The sequence below is a fragment of the Dipodomys merriami genome, unplaced genomic scaffold (genome assembly GCF_024711535.1).
Source record: "Dipodomys merriami isolate MVZ:Mamm:240054 unplaced genomic scaffold, mDipMer1.0.p SCAF_5, whole genome shotgun sequence".
In the NCBI taxonomy this organism is placed as follows: Eukaryota; Metazoa; Chordata; class Mammalia; order Rodentia; family Heteromyidae; genus Dipodomys; species Dipodomys merriami.
Window position 1 is genome coordinate 60217399 of NW_027206068.1, and position 23633 is coordinate 60241031.

A 23633-nucleotide genomic window follows, 5' to 3' on the forward strand; every position below is an offset into this window, starting at 1 on the left:
CCACATAAGCAAAAAGAAAAAAAAAAAAAGCCAGAAGTGGCGCTGTGGCTCAAGTGGTAGAGTGCTAGCCTTGAGCTGAAGAGCTGAGGGACAGTGCCCAGGCCCAGAGTACAAGCCCCACAACTGGACCCAAAAAAAAATTCTTACTCTACTCATCACTACCACTTAATTTTTTAAAACATTTCCCAAGGGGAGATAATAATATGGTTCATTTCTTAAAAACGCTTCAAGGCTGGGGATGTAGCTTGTAGGTAGCATGCTTGCCTAGCATATATGGAGGTCCGAGTTCAGTCCTCAGTACCACAATAATAATATAGTAAGAACAATAAATTTTGGGTGAAGAATTTACTCACACAAAATAGAGCCACATGATGGTGTCTGTGATGCAGTCATACCTCTGACTCTTGGGTTCACATCTGCAAGTTCCATGAGTTTAACCATCTGTGTGTGAGAGACTAGGATCAAACTCCGGATCTTTCATATGATTGAAAATATTTGGGAGCCAGACTTGATGGTTCATGTCTATAATCCAAGCACCCAAGAAGCTGAGGCAGCACGATAATGAGTTCAACAAGGCTTCGTCTGTGATTTCACTGTCCTCTCCTGGGTATTGTTTCTCGTTTTCTTGTGTTCCCATAGTTTTCAGGGCATTGTTCAACACACGGAGTGCATACTTGTTGATTTTAATGTGTGTGTGTGCGTGTGTGTGTTTGCATGTGTGCCCAGCAACAGGGAAGAAGACGTGGGTGTGGGATTCAGTGTTGCATTCCTTTTCCTCATTCTTCTCCTCCCACCCCCTTGAGCAGCTGCAGCCTTAGAGGTTTTCCCTCTGGGTGGGGAGGAGGCAGAACCGCTGACCCTTTTAACAAGTTGTCCCTCACAGAACAGGTGTCTCCCCCGCCTCTTTGAGAAGGAGGGACGGCTGGATACTTAGTGACATCAGCGCTCCACCAATCAGAAATCAGACTGTGGCAGCTGCACCAATAGGCGGCCGGGGGCGGGCTCAGTTTCCCGGGAGCTGGCGGGTCGGGCTGGTCCTGCGGTCGCGGTGGAGTCTCCGCAGCTCCGGCTGTCCGCGTCGGCTCCCGCGGTTCCCGCAGAGGCGCCGTTCTCAGCCCGCGCGCCACCCCGACGCAGGGCTCGGGCGGCTCCCGCCGCGGCGCAGCTCCCCCGCCGCCCGGATTCCTGCGGCGGCGCCGCTCATGCCCCCGGGTGCGGGGCGCGCAGGTGGGCCGGCGGCCGCGGGGAGATAGGCCCCCGGGGGGCAGCGGCGGACCATGGCGCGCAGACCCGGGGCGCCCGGCGCCTACGGGGAGGAGTTCTCCTTCGTCAGCCCGCTGGTGAAATACCTGCTCTTCTTCTTCAACATGCTCTTCTGGGTGAGTCTTGGGGGGCACCTGGGCTACAGGGTTTACCCCCCCCACACACACACACAGTGCGAGGAGCCAGGAGGCTACCTGCGGGTTGGAGCGGTGGTCCGCGCTGCCCAGTGCCAAGCGAGCGTGGGGAGCGGCACTACCTAGTTTTCTGGGCTGGTGACACTTTGGGGGCATTTCTCCTGGGGGAGAAGGAGAACGCCACTGTGGCGCCGTGTCGGGAGGGAGCGTTAGAAAGGCACCCAGTTTACTGCAAGAGATGAGGGTTTAGTGAGGTTGAAGATCTGTGGCAGGCCAAAAAAAAAAGGTGGATTTGGGGGAGGAACGGGTTTTCCTGTTGTGCCAGGCAGCCCCAACCACACAGTCACCACTGGGGACTTTCAGGCCTGGGGGCTGGGAGGCCCTAGTGGCCAAAAAGAAAAAAAAGAAAGAAAGAAAGAAAAAAAGAGGAAGGAAGGGGGGAAATTCAAGCTTCTCATCCTCCCCTCAGAGAGGAAGGGTCAAGGGGCTCCCCTTCTCCCTTTTACAGGCCCCAGGTGCCCCCTCCCTGCAAGGCTGAGAAGGGATGTGCACGGCTTTCAGGTCCTATTCCCTTCTCACCCAGCACTCCCTTAACTTTGTCCTACCTGTCTCAGGACCAGACACTTCCCCTGAAACCTGGCGGTCTTCAGCTGATTTAAATAGGACGTCGTGCTGGGATGGAAAGCCAAGAGGTTCTTTCCAAATCTTCTGCTTGAAAATAGAAAAGTGGAAAAAATACTAGCCTGAGGGTGCAGACACCTAGATTTTCATTCCCACTCTGCCATCCTTGTTTACTTGATTGACCTGAGCAAAGGTGTTCAAGACTGCAGATCTTCCTTCCCTCCCCTATAAAAATCAAACCCAGTTATGATCAGGAATGGCAGAAACACTGCAGGAGCTGAGAATTTTCATGAAATGCTAGCTCTATCCTGTCCCATGGCTAGAATCCCTGGGCCCTTTGGGATCTGAGAGCAGAGAGGTCTGTCTGACCTTCTTGCATCCCTCAACCTGACACCCACAGTTCAGATTTACAGGAGGGAAAAATGGTGAGACTAAAATATGTTTCTTAGGAGAAGGTGCAGGCAGACCAGACATCTAAGGGAGCTGCTGGAAAGGTTTCACAGGGGCCGTGGTGTGAAGTGCAGACACAAAGTGCATAAGTGCTAGCCTATTGGGACAAATGAGAGAAATCCCAGAGGGTGGTGATGACAGCACACTCTCAGCCTTGTACTCTTGGGAAAATTGAAGTTTGAGCTTCTATGAAATTCTCAGTTTTAAAACTGGAAAGAAATTGTAGCAAGCACTTCATCCAGCCTCCACATTTTTTTGTGTGTGAGAAAGCTAAGTCACAGTGATGTTAAATGTTTGTTCAAGGTTCAACAGCTGGTTAGCAGGCTTGGTCTGGTAGTTTTTCTACTGAACCAGAGTGCCTCTAGGGGAAGTCCTTGACCTAGATGACTGCTACTGGAGCTGGGGTAGAGGGCGGGATTCGTAGTTAACCAGTCAACCCAAGTTCCTAAGTTCTAGGTTCTGCTTCCACTGGAGGTTGGTGGGGAGTGGAGTGGGGGATGGAACAAGAAAAATCCCACACCACTTGCTTTGCAAGGCTGGGGAAATATGCTAAGGGGAACTCACTCATTAGGGGGAAATACCAGTGTAGCATCTTTCATATCCACGGAGTGTGCCAGGCCAGGGCATGCTATCTTCAGAACCAGCATCTGCATCCCAAGGATGTAGGGCTCCTCTACTCTCTCAGCTATCTAACTCTTCTCTGGAGCCTTCAGTACCTTACTCTTATCTGTGTTCCTAGAGACAGCAGCTGGGTTCATCTGTTAACTCTGTGTTCCTGTCATGTTTTGGACTTCTCTGCCTTACCCCACACTCCCTTTATCAAAGAAATAATTTGGAGAGGTTGTAGCCAGGGAGATAATTTGGCTCATAGATCCATTACCTTGGTGAAAATGCTTCATGTAAGGTCAGATGACCTGGCTTGCCAGGCGAGCACTACCTCAAAAAAGAGTAGAGCCCCTTTTTGGCACTGCTGTACATACAAAAAGCCAGCCTAGAAATAGCGCATTGAAGGAAAGAGGCTCAGCTTCTTTCTGGTACCAACTTACTGTGTGATCCTAAGCTAATGTATCCGTGTCTCTGGCCTTACTGTAAAGGAGAAATTTGTCTGACTCTGTGAACTATTTAAAGATGGATGAATCACTTTGGGGACTGTTTCTTTCTTTAAGATCTGGGGCTGAATATGAGAATGAATCTCTCTGTGTCTTAGGGAACTTGCCCCTCTTAGGGGACAGTACTTCTCAGGATTACTCAGTGTCACTTCTCTCCTAGTCCCAGAGCCACAGAATTACACCCCACATCCAAGCTGCCGGAGATGAAGAACTGTTTCCCCAGATCAGAGGCGATCTTTCTTCTCATCCCATTTCAGGAACTGGATACAATGCTTTCTTCTTTGCAGGCTTCCTTCTACTAATCTAAGCAAATTCCCCTCTTCTGCCTGGATACACCCATGACCAGAACTATCAGCTTGTCTGGCCAGCTGCTGTGGGTGCTGTATGGGGGTGATGTTTTATCTGTACTGGGACACATTGGGAATGCAGCCAGTATCATCTGGGCTCCTACTCAGTGGTTAGTTGTGGTGACAGTGGCCACCTCTGCTCCTGTTCAAGGAGCCCTGGTTCTTGGGGGGGGGGGGCATTTGCGGTCTAATGGAGAAAGCTTCTGGCTCCAAGAGAGAACTTCAAGGATAAGTTCCTCCTGTTTATGTTTCAAATCTTGCTTCTCCTTTGGCCTGTGAGTTCTGGTTTTTCTCCCCTGAATCATGTTACTGGATGACTGTTGTGTTTCCATGGCCTGGAATAATTGCTCTAAGGTCCTAAAAGTTGTGTTGAAACTTGAAGAAGAGGCTGTTTTTCCACAATGTCCTGTGTCCAGACATCTCCATGCAGAGTTAAGACATTGGGATGGTACATACTTTATTTAGTTGTGGGCATACAAGGTCATAAGTACAAGTCCTGCTCTGCTCCTCCCTTGCTGATCCTTTTCCCTCCTCAGGACAGCAGTTGGAGTGGCTTTTGAGTTGAGCAGAGGCAAGAAACCCAGACCTTCTCTCCTTGCTGTCCTTGTGTGTATCTCAGCCCAGACATCTCTGATTGACCATGTCTTTGAACTCCGCTGTCATCTTGTGTGTGTGTGTGTGTGTGTGTGTGTGTGTGTGTGTGTGTGTGTGTGTATGTGCGTGCCAGTACTAAGGGCCTAGAAGTTATCTGCTGCTCTACCACTTGAACCCCAGCTCCACTTGCAGCAGTTGATTAGAGATAAGAGTCTCACTGACTTTCCTGCCTGGGTTTTGAGCCATGATCCTTAGATCTCAGCCTCTTGATTAGCTAGGATTACAGGTGTGAGCTCCTGTGGCATCTTGAACCTAGTCTGATTGCCACATCCCTATATGTTCTGCAATTAATGTACTTTTTTTGTGAAAATACCGTACAGAGGGGTTACAATTACATGAGCAAGGTAATGAGTACATTTCTTTTTTTTTTATTCACCCCCCCCCCAATAAGTACATTTTTTATCAAGCGTTGTTGCCTCCTAATTATGTACCTATTTACCTGTCTCTGCCACTAGACTTCAGGCTCCTCGTAGTAGAGACTGCTTTATTTGCTTCTGGATTCCCAATGTCCAGCTGTATTGGCAGCAAGTGGATATTTAGTAAATGGTGAGAGCAAAGCTCACCAGGTAGAGGTGGAACATTTTCCTCTCCCTCCATCAAGGACTCTGGTCTGTCCAGATGCAGCATAGCTTTAAGCTCTTGAGCATTCTTAGTGTGGTATCCACACCACTGTTCTCTGCCAGGTCAGAAAAAAAAATGCTAGCCATCCCTTTCATTCTTTCCCTAAACCCCATTTCATTACTGTCACAGCCTGTGGAGTTTTTCTTTTCTATCAAAGGATCCCCCATCAGGTCTTCCCTAGGCTAGTCACTGGTAAAGCCTCTTCATTAACAAGTCTACTCTCTCACTCAGGTCCATTGTTCTAGAGTCCCCAAGGCACTCAGAATCACCCCCCCCAAAAAAATTCTGCCCCCCCAATTCTGTAATGGCAGAGGCCTTTGCTGCCACCCAAGCCTTCCCCCTTTGCCTGCTTTGGGAAGAGCCCACCTCTTCTTCGCCCCTTTTCCTAGGCTAGGCACACTTCAGTCAACGGGGTGGTCAGGTTCTTTTCTAAAGTCAACAAAAGAACTGAAACACCAAAAATGGAGACACATGTGCCTTCTTAACTTCCCCAGCAGTTTTGCCTCCCTTGGTCCAGTAGAAAATGCTAAATTTCAAGCAACTTTTAAAAAGAAATGGGGGGCTGGGAATGTGGCTTAGTGGTAGAGTGCTTGCCAAGCACCCATGAAGTCCTGGGTTCAATTCCTCAGTACCACATATACAGAAAAAGATGGAAGTGGGGCTGTGGCTTAAGCGGTAGAGTGCTATCTCTGAGCAAAAGAAGCTCAGGGGGCTGGGAAGGTGGCTTAGTGGTAGAGCGCTTGGCTTGCATGCATGAGGCCCTGGGTTCAATTCCTCAGCACCACATAAGCAAAAAGAAAAAAAGCCGGAAGTGGTGCTGTGGCTCAAGTGGTAGAGCACTAGCCTTGAGCTGAAGAGCTGAGGGACAGTGCCCAGGCCCAGAGTTCAGGCCCATGACCGGACCCAAAAAAAAAACAACTCAGGGACAGTGCCCATGCTCTGAGTTCAAGCCCCAGGACTTGCAAAAGAAAGAAAGAGAGAGAGAAAGAAAGAAAAAAGAGGGAAAGAAAGAAAGAAAGAAAGAAAGAAAGAAAGAAAGAAAGAAAGAAAGAAAGAAAGAATGAATGAGGGGCTGGGAAGGTGGCCCAGTGGTAGAGTGCTTGCCTTGCATGCATGAGGCCCTGGGTTCAATTCCTCAGCACCACATAAGCAAAAAGCCGGAAGTGGCACTGTGGCTCAAGTGGTAGAGCGCTAGCCTTGAGCTGAAGAGCTGAGGGACAGCGCCCAGGCCCAGAGTTCAGGCCCCACAACCGGACCCCCCCCAAAAAAAAGAAAGAATGAATGAAAAATGGGGCCAGGTACTATTGGCTAATACCTTTAATTCTAGCCAACCTCAGGAAGCTGAGATCTGAGGATCACAGTTTGAAGCCAGTGCAGGTAGGAAAGTCCATGAGACTCTTATCTCCAATAAACTACTCAGAAAAAGCTGGAAGTGGCACCGTGGCTCAAGTGGTAGGACGATATCCTTGAGCACAAAGAAGTTCAGGGACAGCACCCAGGTCTTGAGTTCAAGCCCCAGGACTGGCAAAACAAAAAAAAAAAAGGAGGGGAGAATGGATAAAAGCTAGTGGTAGAGGAGGTGAGGTTGATTGTGACACATTATGTACATGAGTGGAAATATTACAATGAACTCCCCCCCATACAACTAGTGTATGTGTTTAAATAAAGCAAAGGAAATGTAAAAAGAAATGTACACTTTACCTAACTTATGTAACTAACTCCTCTCTACATCACCTTTATAATAGCAAAATATTAAAGCAAAGAAAGGAGTAACAGTGTCCAAAAAGAAATGTACTCATTACCTGACTTATGAAATTGTAACCTGTTTTTTTTGTTTTTGCCAGTTGTGGGGCTTGAACTCGGCCTGGGCACTGCCCCTCAGCTCTTGAGCCACAGCACCACTTCCAGCTTTTGAAATTGTAACCTTTCTGTACATCACCTTTACAATAACATTAAAATGTTTTGATTAAAAAAAGAGGAGAAAAAAACAGAATAAAAGAAGATACAGAGCACATAGAGCCCCTCTCAGGGTCTTGGTAACAGGCTCTGTGTTGGGCCAGTCATTGCACAGCAGTGGGTTCCATGTTTCTACTCCTGTGAGCCCTGGTAGACTTCCCTTTCATGTTCATTACCTTAGAAGACCAAAACAAGCCATAGCCCGAGGAAAACTCTGGAAGTTTGGCTTCCACCATTGGCAAGGAGTGAGCCCTGTGGACTCCTCCATTGCAGCAGGATAGTACCTTGCAGTCTAGAGGGAGAAAGCCAGGAGCTAGTGTCACCTCCACAGCTGCTGCTTCAGAATCCTGTGTACAACAGGTCACAGGACCAGCATGTGCAGGTCCTAGCTATGGGGAGTAGGGAGCTGCTGTAGATCTAGGAGGCTGTGGCTTCCTTGGCTTTCCCCAGAACTCAGGACAAACTAGGAAACAAGGTAGAGTTCCATCCCTTGCACTCTCTCTAAGTAATATTCATTTTTTGTGGATCCAGGGCCATGAGCATCAAACCAAGAGCCTTGAACATGCTAGGAAAGCACAGGACTACTGAACTACATCCCCCCAGCTCCCAGCTCAGCTATGGTTTTGATTCCCACACAGGGACTCCCTAGCCTCAGCTTCTTTCCACCATCTTCAGAAGGAAGAAGGCTCTAAGGAGTGATACCAAGATGGGTCCATCACTTCCATGCCTCCATCCACTTCATGATGCAGACTGGACTTGGCAGTATGGGGGACAGACAAGGACAGCTGCCTCTTAGAGGCTGCGTAGCGTCCAGCCCTGCGTGGCTGTGTCATCTCTTCTCTTTTCAGGATGCCTCTCTCAAGACTGAGCTATCTCCTGCTGGCATCTTGTCACCTCCCCATGCTTATCTTCTTTCCCCTGCCTAGTTTGAAGATTGTCTGCTGCTTCTCAGCACAACTGCAGACAGCTGTTTCTTCTAGCTCACATGATAGCCCCAGGGGAACACATAGGCTCCCTGGGTTGCTGTGTAGCAGAGATAGGAAGGCAGCCATGTGGCTGACTGAGGTCATAAGGCTTTGGGGCCATCCAAGATGTAAGTTCAGTCCCACTTCATCTACCCTCCAACTGAGGGAATTGGACAAAGTTATCTGAATTCTGTGAACCTTGGTTCTGTAAAGTGGCGACACTAATGCCCTCTTAGGACTGTGGTTAAAAATGTAATGAGATAATATATACAAAGTATTAGCTTGGCCCTTAGCACTTGCTAGAAGGTAGTTCCTACCATTGGTCTTAGCTCTGGAACTAGTTCTTAGAAATCACCTGCTGGGGGTAAGCTTGGAGAGCTAAGATGAGAGCTCCTTCAGGAGTGGCAAGCAGATGGAGATGAGGCTTGGGAAACTCAAATGAACCTGAGTGAACCCAAGGTCTAAATGATCACATCAGCCAGAGGGTGATAATAATTGATGATGCTTCTCTACTCTGCAGTTGATGAAGATGTTCACATATATCCTAGGAACAGGGCACACTCCTGCCTCTCTCAGGCCCTTCCCTCCTCTTCACTCCTTAGGGGTTGACACACATTGGTATTGAGGTGGAAGCTAGAGGAAATAGACTCCAAGAACCAGTTTGCCTATAATTATTGCCACTGGGCTTGAGAATCTTTGTTTAGACCTCAGTTGGGCTCTGTAGCTCTTTCAGTGTTGGGGTATTATAGCTAGTGGATATAATAAGAGTTTTCCCACACAACACAGAGGCATAATGCCTATGTGCCTTTGATCATATAAAATAATATATACCAAAATGAAGGGCTAGACAGGTTGGGAATGTGGCTTAGTCATAAAGCGCTTGCCTAGCATGCATGAAGACCTGGGCTTGATTCCTCAGTACCACATAAACAGAAAAGGCTGGAAGTGGCACTGTGACTCAAGTAGTAGAGTTTTAGCCCTGAACAAAAGAAGCCCAGGGACAGTGCCCAGCCACCGAGTTTAAGCCCCAGGACTGGCAAAAAATAAAAATAAAATGAAGTGTGGCTTAATCGTAGAATGCTACCCTACCATGCATGAGGCCTTGTGTTCAATTCCTTAGCAGCACACAAACAAGCAAAAAAAAAAAAAAAATGAACTCCAAAATATGGAAGCAAGAGGTTTTTTTCTTCATTTTTTTTGTTGTTATTTATCTGTTTTGGGGAGGGTAAGTGGGGGGAACAGAAATAGAGGAAAAAAGAGTGAACAAATGCAACAATAGTACTTAATAGACACTATGTTGAAAATGAACTATACAACCTTGGGTGGAGATAGGAAGGAAAAACTGGGAAAGATGGGCTGGGAAGGTGGCTCAGTGGTAGAGCGCTTGCCTTGCATGCCTGAGGCCCTGGGTTCGATTCCTTAGCACCACATAAGCAAAAAGAAAAAAAGCTGGAAGTGGCACTGTGGCTCAAGTGGTAGAGTGCCTTGAGCTGAAGAGCTGAGGGACAGCGCCCAGGCCCAGAGTTCAGGCCCCATGACCGGACCCAAAAAAAACAAAACAAAACTGGGAAAGAGCCAGGGAAGGGGCAACACTGTTTTAAAAAAAAAAAAGTGCTCATTACCTGATTTATATAATTATAACTTCTCTGTACATTACCTTTACAATAACATTAAGTTTTTAAAAGAGCTTTTCCTCACAAGCATCAAATCATACTTGTCTTTTCCCAATTTGCAATAAAAGTCAAGATAATGGAGAGAATTTTCTCCATTTTGTATTTTTTCCTCTAGGTATTATTAGCACCCGTGGCTTCTTATCTGCCTGCAGTAAGTGCTTGCAAAAGACAAATGCAAGAAAACCAGAAATAATCAAATATATGAAAAACCAGGAAACAGTATCACCTTATTGTTTTATGAGATGCAGCGACATGTATCTAGCAGTCACATCATGTTAGTAAAATGGTTTCTTATTTCTGTGATAGAAATTAGTATCTTGTAGCCTCCCCACGTGATACACTGAAAGGTACACAACAGTAGCTCTGTAATACTTCTGTCAAAAATGTCTAATCTGGATATAATTGTGTGGGAACAGGCAAATACAAATTAAGGGATATTCTTTTTTTTTTTTTTTTTTGTCGGTCGTGGGGTTTGAACTCTGGGCCTGGGCGCTGTCCCTGAGCTCTTCAGCTCAAGGCGAGCACTCTACCACTTGAGCTACAGCGCCACTTCCGGTTTTCTGGTGGTTTATTGGAGATAGGAGTCTCACGGTCTCTCCTGCCCGGGCTGGCTTTGAACCGTGATCCTCAGATCTCAGCCTCCTGAGTAGGTAGGATTACAGGCGTGAGCCACCAGGGCCCGGCTTCGTGAAACTCTTATCTCCAGTAAACCACTCAGAAAACCAGAAGTGGCACTGTGGTTCAAGTGGTAGAATGCTCGTCTTGGGCTGAATTGCTGAGGGACAGCGCCCAGGCCCAGAGTTCAAGCCCCACAACTGACAAAAAAAGTATCAGTGTCACTGGATGCTCAAACCTATGATAACTACTTGGGAGGCTGATATCAAGAGGATTGTGGTTCAAGACCACCTTGGCTAAAAAGTTTTTGACACCCTTTGTCAATCAATAGCTGGACACATGGTGTGCATGTCATCCCAGCTACATAGGAGACTGATATCAGCAGGATCACAGTTTCAAGCCAGCCTGAAACAAAAATATTCACAAGACTCCATTTCAAAGGAAGAAGCTGGGCATGGTGGAGTATGCCTATCATCTTTTTTTTTTTTTGTCAGTTGTGTGGCTTGAACTCTGGGCCTGGGCGCTGTCCCTCAGCTCTTCAGCTCAAGGCGAGCACTCTACCACTTGAGCTACAGCGCCACCTCTGGTTTTCTGGTGGCTTATTGGAGATAGGAGTCGCACGGTCTTTCCTGCCCGGGCTGGCTTTGAACCTCAATCCTGAGATCTCAGCCTCCTGAGTAGCTAGGATTACAGGCATGAGCCACCAGCGCCCAGCAGCCTATCATCTTAACTACATCTCAAAGCACCAATTACGAGACCCTGTCTCAAAATAACTAGTGAAAAAGGGTCTGGAGGCGTAACTCAGCATTAGAGCATCTACCTAGCAAGTTCAAGGTATCCAGTATTACCAAAAAGAAAAAAAATTGGTGTCAAGGAGTCTTTAACTCCCACTTCCTACATGAAGAGCAGGAGATGTTGTTTCTCTCTTTTTCTATTTCTCTCTACTTTAACCCTGCTGTACTAAAATAAATCCTTGCTAAAACTTAAAGAAAAACCTACTGTTCGTTTAAAAAGAGTCAGAACAAAAAAGGATAGAAGCAGGAGAACTGCAGATTCAGGACCAGTTTGGGTTCCATTTCAAATCACAGGCCATCCTGAGCCCCACTGAAATAAAACAAAACAAGTACATGAGGATATTGGAATCTGCAGACATTGCTAGTGGGAGGTAAAATAGTGCAGCCACTGTGTAAAACACATAGAAACTCTATATAACACTATAATTCTAATCTTAGGCATATGCTCAAGGAACTGAAAACGGCTATCCAAAGAGAAAGTTGTACATGGATATATTTATAACAGCATCACTATTCATACTAGCTGAAAGGTAGAAATAACCCAAATATCTGTTAATGGAGAAATACATAAATTATATCCGTATGATAGAATATTACTTAGCCATGAAAGAAATGAAGTAATGGAACATGCTCTATGATAGAAGAACCTTAAGAAAGAAGTCAGGCATGAAGGAAATATATAGAACAGGTAAGTCCATAGAGAAAGAAAGCAGATTTGTGGCTACCAGGGTTTAGGGAAGGAAGAAGGGAAGAGGAAATGAAAAATAACTTTAATGGGTATGGGGTTTCCACTGGGCGTGGCGAAAAAGCTCTAGAACTTGGTAGTAGTGTGATGGTTACATTAGCAATATGAATGTATTTAGAGCCACTCAATTGTGTGCTTTGAAATAGTACAGATAGGGTCATTCTCTCTGTAGAGATGACCCACTTCCATTCTGTTGGAAGTGTATTCTTTTCCTAATAAACTTTCCTATGACTTTCACTGTGCTTCAAGTCTTGCCTAAATTCTTCTCTTGCTAGACACAGGAATGAGGCTGATACCTGCTCTAACTTCCCATAACATATTTCAGTGCCATGACTCAGTGACTGAGATCCAACAAGTCTCTTTCTGCAGGAGACTATAAAACTACAAGTGATACAGTTTAAGGGCTAACTCACAATGGCTTACACCTGTAATCTTAGCCGCTCCGTTCCGGAGGCTGAGATCTGAGGAGCACTGTTCAAAGCCAGCTGGGGTTGGAAAGTCACTGAAACTCTTAACTCCAGTAAACTACTCAGAAAAATCCAAAAGTGACTTTGTGGCTTAGGTGGTAGAGCCATAGTGTTGAGCACAGAAAGGCTCAGAGACAGCACCTAGGCCCTAAATTCAAGCCCCCGGACCAGCATAAAAGAAAAAGAGTCTCACTGCCTTTCTTGCCCTGGCTAGCTTCAACCAGCAATCCTTAGATCTCAGCCTCCTGAGTAGCTAGGATTCCAGGCGTGAGCCACCAGTGTCCTGCAACCTTTAGATTTTTTGAAGAGTATTTTGTACAGTGTTCCTTTATTGGAATTTGCCTGAAGTTTTTCTCATGAGTATACTGAGATTATAGGCAAGGATTTGTTGTTGTTGTTGTTTGTTTGTTGTGCCAGTCCTGGGGCCTGAACTCGAGGCCTGAGTGCTGTCCCTGAGTTTTTCTGCTCAAGGCTAATGATCTACCACTTATCCACAGCTTACCTCCAGCTTTTTCTTTGTGGGGAAGGGGTTAATTGCAAATAAAGAATATCACAGACTGACAGGCTGGCTTTGAATAACAATCCTCAAATCTCAGTTTCCTGAGTAGCTAGGAGTATAGGCATGAGCCACCAGTGCATGGCCTTTTTTTGGGTATAATAGGTTCTGAAGAGGAGGTAAGATGCTAAAATGCCATTTTTAGCACATAATGGCAATGATTTATCAATATAATCGTTAACATTAACCTTGATCATGAGGCTGAGGTAGTTTTTGTCAGAGAAACCAATAAGCAAACACATGTACAAATTTTATTTAGATACCTGTTTTCAGGTCTCCTTTTGCCCTTTTTCATGCTGTGCTGTTTGGAAGGAAGTCACTATGCATAGTGCATATCTAAGGATTAAGGAGTTACAGTCTACTTTCCTGAGGACATTTACATAAATTTTAGGGGATTCTTCTGCATTGAGGATTTATCTTTTCTCCCCTGCTTATTTACTTAGACCTTTATTTGTTTGGATATATATTTATACTATGAGTAATAATTCACACTTAAAGCAGGGCATGGTGGGTCAATCCTGTAATCTTAGCTATTCAGAAGGTAGATAGAGATCACTGTTTGAGGCCAGCCTAGGCATAAAGTTTGAGAGACCCCATCTCAACCAATGACTGGGTATGGTAGGGTATGCCTAGTATTCCTAGTGACATGAGGAAGCACAAGTAGAAGGATTGCAGCCCAGACTAGCCAGAGCATCAAAAGCAAGACACTAATCTTGAAAAGAGCCAAAGCAAAAAGAGGCTGAAGTCATGGCTCAAGTGGTAAGAGCCTGCCAGTAAGTCCAAGGCCCTGAGTTCAAACTCTAGTACTGAAAAGAAAAAAATCAATACACCTTATTAACTTTGATGCTTAAATTTTTCCCACCCTGACAAAGAGCTCTTTCACTTGGTCCTATGTCCCTTTAGCAGACTACACTAATATAGGGGTTTGGGGTTTGATTTTATTTTAAATACTTTTTTACTTTCTAGTACAAGGTATTCCAAGTTCATCTTATATATTTCCTGCCCTAATCCTAGAATTAGCTATTTTTTCAAGGAGAAATAGCCCTGGGGATGGCCATTTTCCTTACAGGTTGAATACTCACATAAGGATAAAGATACTGGTATGTGGAAATTATTTTAAATAATTTGACCAACTTTTCAGGAACATAAATTTTGCTGAAATATGGCTCTGCTATTTTGAAAATTATATCTAAATTTCAAAAGTTTCTAACCGGACTTCATTCTGGCTGGGATATGAAAAGCCATCCTGAAAAGAGAAGTAACTTTATCGCTGTCCTCATGAAGGGAAGTCAGTTGTGACATTGTGAGTGTTATAAGAATTTTATACTGAGATAACCAAAATGAGATGTATTTGGTCATATTAAATATTAATAATATTCAAGTCTTAATCTTCATTTTTTAAGTGATGCTAGGAATCCAACCTGAGACTTTGTACATGCCAAGAGAGCTCTACCTTTGAGCTATGTCTCTGACCCCTTAATATTATTTTTTAACTTTTTTTTTTCTGGTCATGGGGCTTGAACTCAGGGCCTGGACACTGTCCCTGAGCACTTTTGCTCAAGGCTAGCACTTTACCACTTTGAGCCACTGCACCTCTTCCAGTTCTCTGGTGGTTAATTGGAAATAAGAGTCCCATGGAATTTCCTGCCCAGGGTGTCTTTGAACCACAATCCTCAGATCTCAGCCTCCTCAGTAGCTAGGATTATAGGCATGAGTCACCAGCACCCAGCTAATCTTGCTTTTAATGTAATCTCTTTTGCTGCTTTCAATTCTTGGACAATTGTGCTTTAGCCTTGTAGATTCTTGAACTATGAACACATACAGAACTACTATTGCCTGTCTGAACTACTATTTTCAGTGCAGCCTAGGCAGTCTTTCTATAATTGTAATAAAGCTAAGGTTAAGAACCTTGCTTTGGTGCTAAATGTTTTTAATTCTCTTCCCAACACAACATTATAGATTCTCAAGGTACCTTGAACACAGTAAATGCTGAATTGAATTTAGTTATTGTATTCATTTCCTATTGAGACTGTATCAAATTACCCAAACTTAATGCCTTAAAACTATACAAATTTATTTTTGTGTGTGTGCCAGTAATGGGGCTTGAACTCAGAATCTGGACACTGTCTCTTAGCTTTTTTGTGAAAGGCTGATGCCCTTCCACTTAAGCCTCAGCTCCACTTTTGGCTTTTGGGTAGTTAATTGTGGATAAGAATCTCACAGATTTTTCTACTGGGCTGGCTTTGAATCACTGTCCTCAGATTTCAACCTCTTGAGTAGCTAGGATTACAGGCATGAGACACCCATGCCCACAACAAATTTAATCTTTTCTGTTTCTGGAGGCCAAGTCCCAAACAGGTCTCAGTCATGTCAGCAGTACTACATTCCCCTGGTTTTCTCTGCAGATGTCTTTGTATGTTCCAGCCTTTAAGTTGTACACACTCCTTGGTTCATGGCAGGACATTGTCCAACCTTGTTTCTTGTTGTTGTTGTTGTTGTTGTTGGTTGTGGTCCTTGAACTCAGGGCCGGGGCGCTGTCCTTGAGTTCTTTTTGCTCAAGGTTAAAGCTCTACCACTTGGAGCCACCTTGCCACTTTCAGTTTTCAGTGGCTAATTTGAGATAAGTGTCTAACAGGAACTTTTCTGCCCAGGCTGGCTTTGAACTGTGGTCCTCAGATCTCAGGCTCCTGTGTAGCTAGGATTATACAGGCATGAGCCACCAGTGCCTGGCCCTTGTTTCTCTTGTTATACCTCCTTGTGTGACTCTGGTAAGGTTTGCTGTGACCATGTCAGGCCTTCAGGGATAATCTGGGGCCTGAACTCTGGGCCTAGGCGCTGTCCCTCAGCTCTTCAGCTCAAGGCAAGTGCTCTACCACTTGAGCTACAGTGCCACTTCCGGTTTTCTAGTGGTTTATTGGAGATAGGAGTCTCACGGTCTTTCCTGCCCGGGCTGGCTTTGAACCTCGATCCTCAGATCTCAGCCTCCTGAGTAGCTAGGATTACAGGCGTGAGCCACCGACGCCCGGCCCATGTTCAAATCTTTAATCACAGTTGCAAAGTCCATTTGGCCATGTAAGCTAACATAGTTATAGGTTTCAGGAATTAGGCCATGGACATCTTTCAGAGGAGACATACTGTTTACCACCAATAGAAACAGAGCAACTGGTATAATTGGAGGTTTACTAATAGATTTAGGTTACCATGCGATGGGTAGCAACTCTTTATTGTACCTTGTTTGGTTTATATGTGTTAGGATTTAATCAGAGACTTTATGAAAAACTATCCATCCTACTAACATTTTTATTTATTTATTTATTTATTTATTTTTTGCCGGTTGTGGGGCCTGAACTCTGGGCCTGGGCACTGTCCCTCAGCTCTTCATCTCAAGGCTAGTGCTCTACCACTTGAGCCACAGTGCCACTTCTGGTTTTTTCTGCTTACATGGTACTGAGGAATGGAACCGAGGGCCTCATGCATGCAAAGCAAGCACTCTACTACTGAGCCACCTTCCCAGCCCTAAAATTTTAGCATGTGGAAAAACAGTAAGGAGGGGCTGGGAAGGTGGCTCAGTGGTAGAGCGCTTGCCTTGCATGCCTGAGGCCCTGGGTTCGATTCCTCAGCACCACATAAGCAAAAAGAAAAAAGCCGGAGGTGGCGCTGTGGCTCAAGTGGTAGAGTGCTAGCCTTGAGCTGAAGAGCTGAGGGACAGTGCCCAGGCCCAGAGTTCAGGCCCCATGACCGGACCCCAAAACAAAACAAAACAAACAAAAAAAGAAAAACAGTGAGGAGCCTGGCACCAGTGGTTCATGCCTCTAATCCTAGCTAATTTAGGAGGCTGAGATCTGAGGATTGCAGTTCAAAGCCAGCCCAGGCAGGAAAGTCTGTGAAACTCTTATCTCCAATTAAGTACCAAAAAAGCCAGAAATGGAGCTATGGATCAAGTGGTAGAGTGAGCAAAAAAAAAAAAAAGCTCTGAGACATTGCCCAGATCCTTAAGTTCAAGCTCCAGGACCAAAACACCTCCCCCTCTCCCAAAAAAGTGAGGAGCTTAGAAACAACAGAATTAAAGAGAAGGTAAATACTATGCTTAAATGATTCTGTAAAATGATATTAACAACTGCAGTTAGGTGTGGTAGGGAGAGATGCTTGTTCGTTGTGGCCGGGGGTAGCCTTCAGAACTAGGGAGGATGGTAACTGCCAGCTCTGCTTGGGTTTCCCTGCTGTCCCTGTGCTCCCCAAGCCTGGTCATACCGTGGAACAAACACCAACTGGCACCTGCAGCCACATAGCTGCTGCCTGTCTCCTGGATAGATAGGGTTGGCTGATAATATGTGGGCTCATCATCAGGGGCAGGGCAGATAAGGACTCAAGCAGAGCTGGCTTAGGTCTCAAAGACATGGACCTTCTGTCCCCTGCCAGAAGGACTTTTGTAGATAAGATCCACAAGGAAAAGGGTTCCTCTGAGAGGATAAATCTGACCTTATTATCTGTTCTAGGGCTGGGCCCCCTTCTCCCTCCAAAGCCCCAGGGTGACTCTTTTCAGTGGTTTCTGTCTTCAGGCCTGTGGAACCTAGCCAGCCATTTTCTTCCCTACTGAGTTGGTCAAGTCCCTGATGCTGAGAACCCTCTCCTGCCAGAGCGTGGTGTCATCTATTGCCATGGTGACAGCTGGCCGCTGCTTAGCACCATCCTGGAGACTGGATTTGAAGAAAGGGTAGCTGAAGGGGAACATGCCGGGGCTGCCCAGCACTTCTGTAGGACTGGGAGACAGAATGCTTCTGTGGGGACTGCTGGTAGTCTAGTGGATTTGTTCTCACAGCAAAGTGCCATGAAATTCAAAAGGCCTAAATTCCTCTATTCTTCACCACTGGAATCAGCTTTTAAAAATAAAGGCTCTCTCCCGGGCAGTTCTGGCACTTACCACAGCGCATGCACACACTTTCACATGGCATGCACTCTCTTTTTGTTCTTGATACTATATTAACCTCAAACAGGGTCAGAGAGCTGGACTACTTTAGCTTTAAAAACCTATGCTTTGATCTAGATGGATTTGAATTCAGAACCTAGTTTCTATGTGACCTTGGGCAACCTATTCATAATGATTGATGATGTTTGTTGTCAGAAATTCTGGGGGTTGGGAAGGTGGCTCAATGGTAGAGTGCTTGCCTTGCATGCATGAGGCCCTGGGTTTGATTCCTCAGCACCACATAAGCAGAAAAAGGCAGAAGTGGTGCGGTGGCTCAAGTGGTAAAGTGCTAGCCTTGAGCTGAAGAGCTGAGGGACAGTGCCCAGGCCCAGAGTTCAAGCCCCATGACCAAAAAAAAAAAAAAAAAAAAAAGAAATTGTGTTATGTGCTTTCCATAAATTATTCAATTTAGTTTTTGAGATAAGGTCTTACTGTGTATCACAGACTGGTCTGTAAATCCCAATATTCCTGTCTCAATTTACCAAATACTGGGGTTACAGGTGTGAACCACCATGTCTGGCTCTTTATCCAAAATTCCGATCTTTTAAAAGGAATCACAGCTCAGAAATTTGTCCCACTTCTTAGTGTGAGTCATTCCAAAGCTTATGGTTTTGTGTGTGTTTGTTTTATAGGTAGTTTTTGGTGTTGGCAATCAAACTGTTCTTAGCAATGTGCTCTACCAATGAGCTATACCCCCAGACCTCCACAAGCCCATGTTTTTTTTTTAATTATTATTATTAAAGAGTTGTATAAAGGGGTTACGATTCTGTAAGTCAGGTAATGAGTACAATGCTTCTTGACATATCACCCCTCCCTTCTTTTTCCCCCTTTCCTTGCTCATGAGTTGCATAGTGCATTTTTTACATGATGTATATTGAATATAATGACTGCATTTATTCATCCTTCCTTCCTCCATTTCTTTCTTTTCTTTTCTTTTTTTGTTGGTAGTGGGGCCTGAACTCTGGACATGGGCACTGTCCCTCAGCTCTTCAGCTCAAGGCTAGCGCTCTACCACTTAAGCCAAAGTGCTACTTCCAGCTTTTTCTGCTTATATGGTGCTGAGAAATTGAACCCAGGGCCTCATGCATGCAAGACATGCACTCTGCCACTGAGCCACCTTCCCAGCCCCTCCTTCCTCCATTTCTGTGCCTCCTTTTGCTTCCCCCCCAAAAGACAACAACAACAATAACAACAAAGAACAACCAAAAACTCCAATAATACTACCAACAATAACAACAGCAGCAAAAAACAAAAAAAAATCATTTTTCATTTCCTGGAATTTGTTTTGATAAATAACACTTTAACTGTTCAGAGAAGTTATGCCTTTGGGTTCCTTCCCTAAGTGTATATTGTTTGTATGTAAATACATAGAACCCTGTAGAAGTTACCAGTCTAGTTGTATTTTAGATCTAGTTTCCACATACGAGAGAAAACATGTGCCGTTTGTCTCCCTGAGCTTGGCTTACCTCATTTAGTATGATTTGTTCTAGGACCACCAATTTCCCTGCAAATGACATAATAGTATTTTTTCTAATAGATGACTACAATTTCACTGTCTATATGTGCCACATTTTTTTTTGTTTTTTTTTTTTTTGTTGTTTTTTTTTGGGGGTCCAGTCATGGGGCCTGAACTCTGGGCCTGGGCGCTGTTTTTAATCACCATTCTGTATTAAACTTGTATCATCTTAGTTTCTTCATCTGTAAAATAGGATCTTTATCTGCCTCAGGAGGTGAGTATATTGTGAGGATTATTTGAGATAATGTTGGGGAAAGTATCTCACAGAAGTCAAACAGGTACTATCAGTAGTATTCCTGAACAGGGGAGGAGAGTGTGGGTGGGAACTGAGGGTGGGACCACTTACTCACTCCTGGTCCTGGGAATGCCACCCTCTCGGGCTTTCATCACATTCAAAGGCTCTCTGGCTCCAAAATCTGAGTCTGGCTCCCTCGCCGTTTCCATAGGTTATTTCCATGGTAATGGTGGCGGTGGGTGTCTATGCCCGGCTGATGAAGCATGCAGGTAAGTTATAGATCTTCCTGTATCTCCCCCACTCTCGCCATACCCCTCGCCTCTGCCTCCTTCAGCCCTGGCTTCTTGCCTTCCTGCATGGGCTGTGGGGCTACAAGTCTTAGATGGCTATTCCAAGTTGGCAGACCATTTTGGGTAGTTTGGTTTCTCTGAGCCCTCTCAGATCTCTCAAGGTCAGCTGACAGGTGAGGCTTAGTATCGGGGAGGGAAGCTGGGCCTCTGGGAGCACAGAGCAATCAAAAGCTTTAGCCACCCCTAGCTGGTCCTGGAGTAATTCAACCTCCATTCCTCTTCTGCACAAAGTCTCCAGGAAATGGAATCCACAGAGCTGGTGAGCCTAATGCCATTCTAATTCTTCTCTGGAGTGGAAGAAGCCTCTCAGGAGCCCAGAAATGAAGGCACTTATTTTGTTAGTTCCTCAAATTAAATGCTACCATCCCTCCTGGGCTCTTTCTGTCTACTCCGTGGGAGGCAGATGTTGTCTCCCCATAATCTGTTCTTTGTTGTGTGTGTGTGTGTGTGTGTGTGTGTGTGTGTGCGCGCGCGCCTGCGTATACAAGGGATGGGGCAGTCATGGGGCTCGAACTCTCTGTCCCTGAGCTCTTCAGCTCAAGGCCAGTGCTCAACCACTTGAGCCACAGCACCACTTTCTGGTGGTTAATTGGAGATGAGTCTCAACAGAGTTTACTGCCCGGGCTGGCTTTGAACCGTGATACTCAGATCTCAGCCTCCTGAATAGCTAAAAGGCATGAGCCACTGGCTCCTGGCTGAGCCACCGGCACCGTTTCCCCATAATCCTTACCCAACCACATTGGAGACTGTCCCACCAAAGGAAGAAGAAGAGTTTGGGGGGGTACCCTTTCACTCCCTCCCTGGGAGCTTCCTCAGTGGGCCCCGTGCTCACACTGAGGGGTGGCCCCTCCCCAGAAGCAGCCTTGGCCTGCTTGGCTGTGGACCCTGCCATCCTGCTGATCGTGGTGGGTGTACTCATGTTCCTTCTCACCTTCTGCGGCTGCATTGGATCTCTCCGCGAGAACATCTGCCTCCTGCAGACGGTGAGTGGCCTACGCCCCCAGGAGAACCACGGCCCCACCTCTTGGTGCTTCCTCGTCTCCTGATGCCATTCCCATAGCCTTTCCTTTTTGTCTATTCCGTCCACCCTGTTGCCATCCCTACACTACCCACCCAGCCAGGGTGCCCACCAGTCCCAGAGGCAGAAGGCTTTTCCTGCTGGGGGCAGCTGGGAGATGTGCACAGTGGCTCCCCAAACCCTCTTCCGGGAGAGGCTGCTGCCCTGAGCAGTGACTGTTTCCTTTTCCTGCAGTTCTCACTCTGCCTCACCATCGTGTTCCTGCTGCAGCTGGCTGCTGGCGTCCTGGGCTTCGTCTTCTCAGACAAGGTAGCATTGGGAGCCTAGAGATGTCCTCAGGTGTGAGCCCGACATTCCTGCTGTAGCTTATTTAGCCTGATTAATTAACCGCAGCACTCCTTCCCCAGAGAAGAATCTGCCTTTGAAAGAGTCTCCTTAGGGATGAGTTAATGGCGTTCTCAGTCACCATATTTAAAGATTGTAAGGTATTTTTCATGACAGTCTGAGAAGCCAACTGGGAAGCAAATTTATAAACATGAAGATAAAATAAGCCAAAAATGTTAGTAATAAATGACCAAAACTCCGTGATTAAGTGGGCCACAATCAACAGGAGTGCTTCTTATTTCTTCAAAAATAAATTGATGAGGAAAAAACAGGGAAGGTGGGAGGAAAATACTTCTTTCCTCTTCTTTTTTTTTTTTTCCGGATATTGAAGTTTGAACCAAGAGGTTGTTGTGCTTGCTCAGCTGGCACTCTGCCAGTTGAGTTCTGCCTCCAGCCTGGCTTCTGGCTGGTTATTTTCAAGATGGACTGTAGCATTGACTTCTCTGCCTGGACTGACTCTGCCCTGCAACTCCCCCGATCTCAGCTTCCTGATAACTGGAATTACAGGCATGAGCCACTGGCACTCAGCAAGGAAACATAATTTTTTTTTTTTTTGGGGTCCGGTTGTGGGGCCTGAACTCTGGGCCTGGGCACTGTCCCTCAGCTCTTCAGCTCAAGGCTAGCGCTCTACCACTTGAGCCACAGCGCCACTTCCGGCTTTTTTTCTTTTTGCTTATATGGTGCTGAGGAATCGAACCCAGGGCCTCAGGCTTGCAAGGCAAGCGCTCTACCACTGAGCCACCTTCCCAGCCCAGGAAACATAATTTTGAAAAGAGTTTATTACCATATCTTGAGGTGGTCTACTATGCAGGAAGTCCTTTTAACTAGCAGAATTCTTTTTTTAAATGAGGAGTGATTGCCTGAAATAAAGTATAGAACTATGGAAGGAACTTGTGAGAAAAGTGAAGTAGAGTAGAAAGACACTAAGGTAGAAAATTAAGAAATTGAATTTCTTGGTGCTGATTTTGGAGAGTCCTAAAATGATACAGGTCTAAATTGATGCAATTTTTTTGTGCCCACTAGGGGTCAGTACCTCTTGGGTCAGTAAGCACCAGAAAAAAAAAGATTTTGAACTTTTTATCAACCTACAAATTTTTCATAGTACTGGTATGCAGAAGTGGATAAACAGTATTATTTTGAAATAATCTGAAAAATGACAGAAAATCCAACATTTCTCTTCTGTACTGGGACCTGTGGTCCAGGAATAGATGGGCTTTGAACTGGTTTTCTTTCCTTGTTAGGAACTAATTCTAGCTTGAAGCCTTATTCAGATAAAGAAGGATGAACTGAGGGAAGATGAACTTCATTTTGCTACTCTGACTTTGACCTTTAACCTGTGACTTCCCACCCCCAACTCCTGGGAGCGATGCCCTAATATCTCTTAGAGGACCCAGGCTCTTAAGCCCCTGTTCCATTTTGTTAAAAGAGATGAAGGGAAGAGGTGGGTTGGGAAGGATGGATGAGAATGATGAAAGGGATGGCATTGATCAAGATACATTGTATTCATCAGCTGCTTTCTTGAATATCAACTCCTTTGTACAATTACTGAAAGATAATAAAAACAATTTTTTTAAAAAGGAGATGGACTGGGTGCTGCAACAAAGCATCACCACCATCCATCTCCAGGGCCTAGCTACTCAGGAGGCTGAGATCTGAGGATCTAGGTTCAAAGCCAGCCCAGGGAGGAAAGTCTGAAAGACTTATCTCCAAAGTGGTAGAGCACTAGCCTTGAATGAGCTCAGGGATAGCACCAGGCCCTGAGTTCAAGCTCCACAACGGACAAAAGAAAGACAGAGAGAGAGCTGGAATGATTCTTCTCTAATCTGTGTGTCTGTAGCTGGTTCAAGAGGTAGCTATAGCTGTTTATGATGCCTCCGTCCTTATCCATATATACAAGAGAAGGGGATTTGGGCTTGGTCCTCCATTTACAAAGCAGAGAGAACTCATTGGCCCTTCAGACCTCTGAAAGATATGGGCCTAAATGAGTATGTATCAGGAATTAATGCTCAACAGGACAGGATAGAAACAGTTTTTTAAAAAAGGAAGTTAGAATGGAAGCTGGTGATAATGAATGAGTATGGAGAAGATTGGAGCTGGGCAATAGGAAGCGGTGTGGGACTATTTGGCTGAACTGACTTTGGTAGTTATGAGTATGTACCCAGGGTGGCCTGGGAAAAGGAGCCACACCTGTGTT

General features: G+C 45.5%; 1 protein-coding gene across 2 annotated transcripts in view; it reads left to right on the top strand.

The window, feature by feature from the left end:
• Nucleotides 1-1039: 1039 nt before the first annotated feature.
• The window catches only part of Tspan33 (tetraspanin 33), a 29832-nt gene continuing 7238 nt past the window's right edge, over nucleotides 1040-23633 (top strand). Inside the window, exons 1-4 of one of the 2 annotated variants that reach the window (XM_069996737.1) lie at nucleotides 1040-1379; nucleotides 19899-19956; nucleotides 20893-21020; nucleotides 21290-21364. In XM_069996737.1, coding sequence (XP_069852838.1) covers nucleotides 1278-1379; nucleotides 19899-19956; nucleotides 20893-21020; nucleotides 21290-21364 — 363 coding nt within the window. In that variant the 5' untranslated portion in view covers nucleotides 1040-1277. The remainder of the gene's footprint in view (nucleotides 1380-19898; nucleotides 19957-20892; nucleotides 21021-21289; nucleotides 21365-23633) is intronic. The other variant, XM_069996738.1, reaches the window with a different exon arrangement.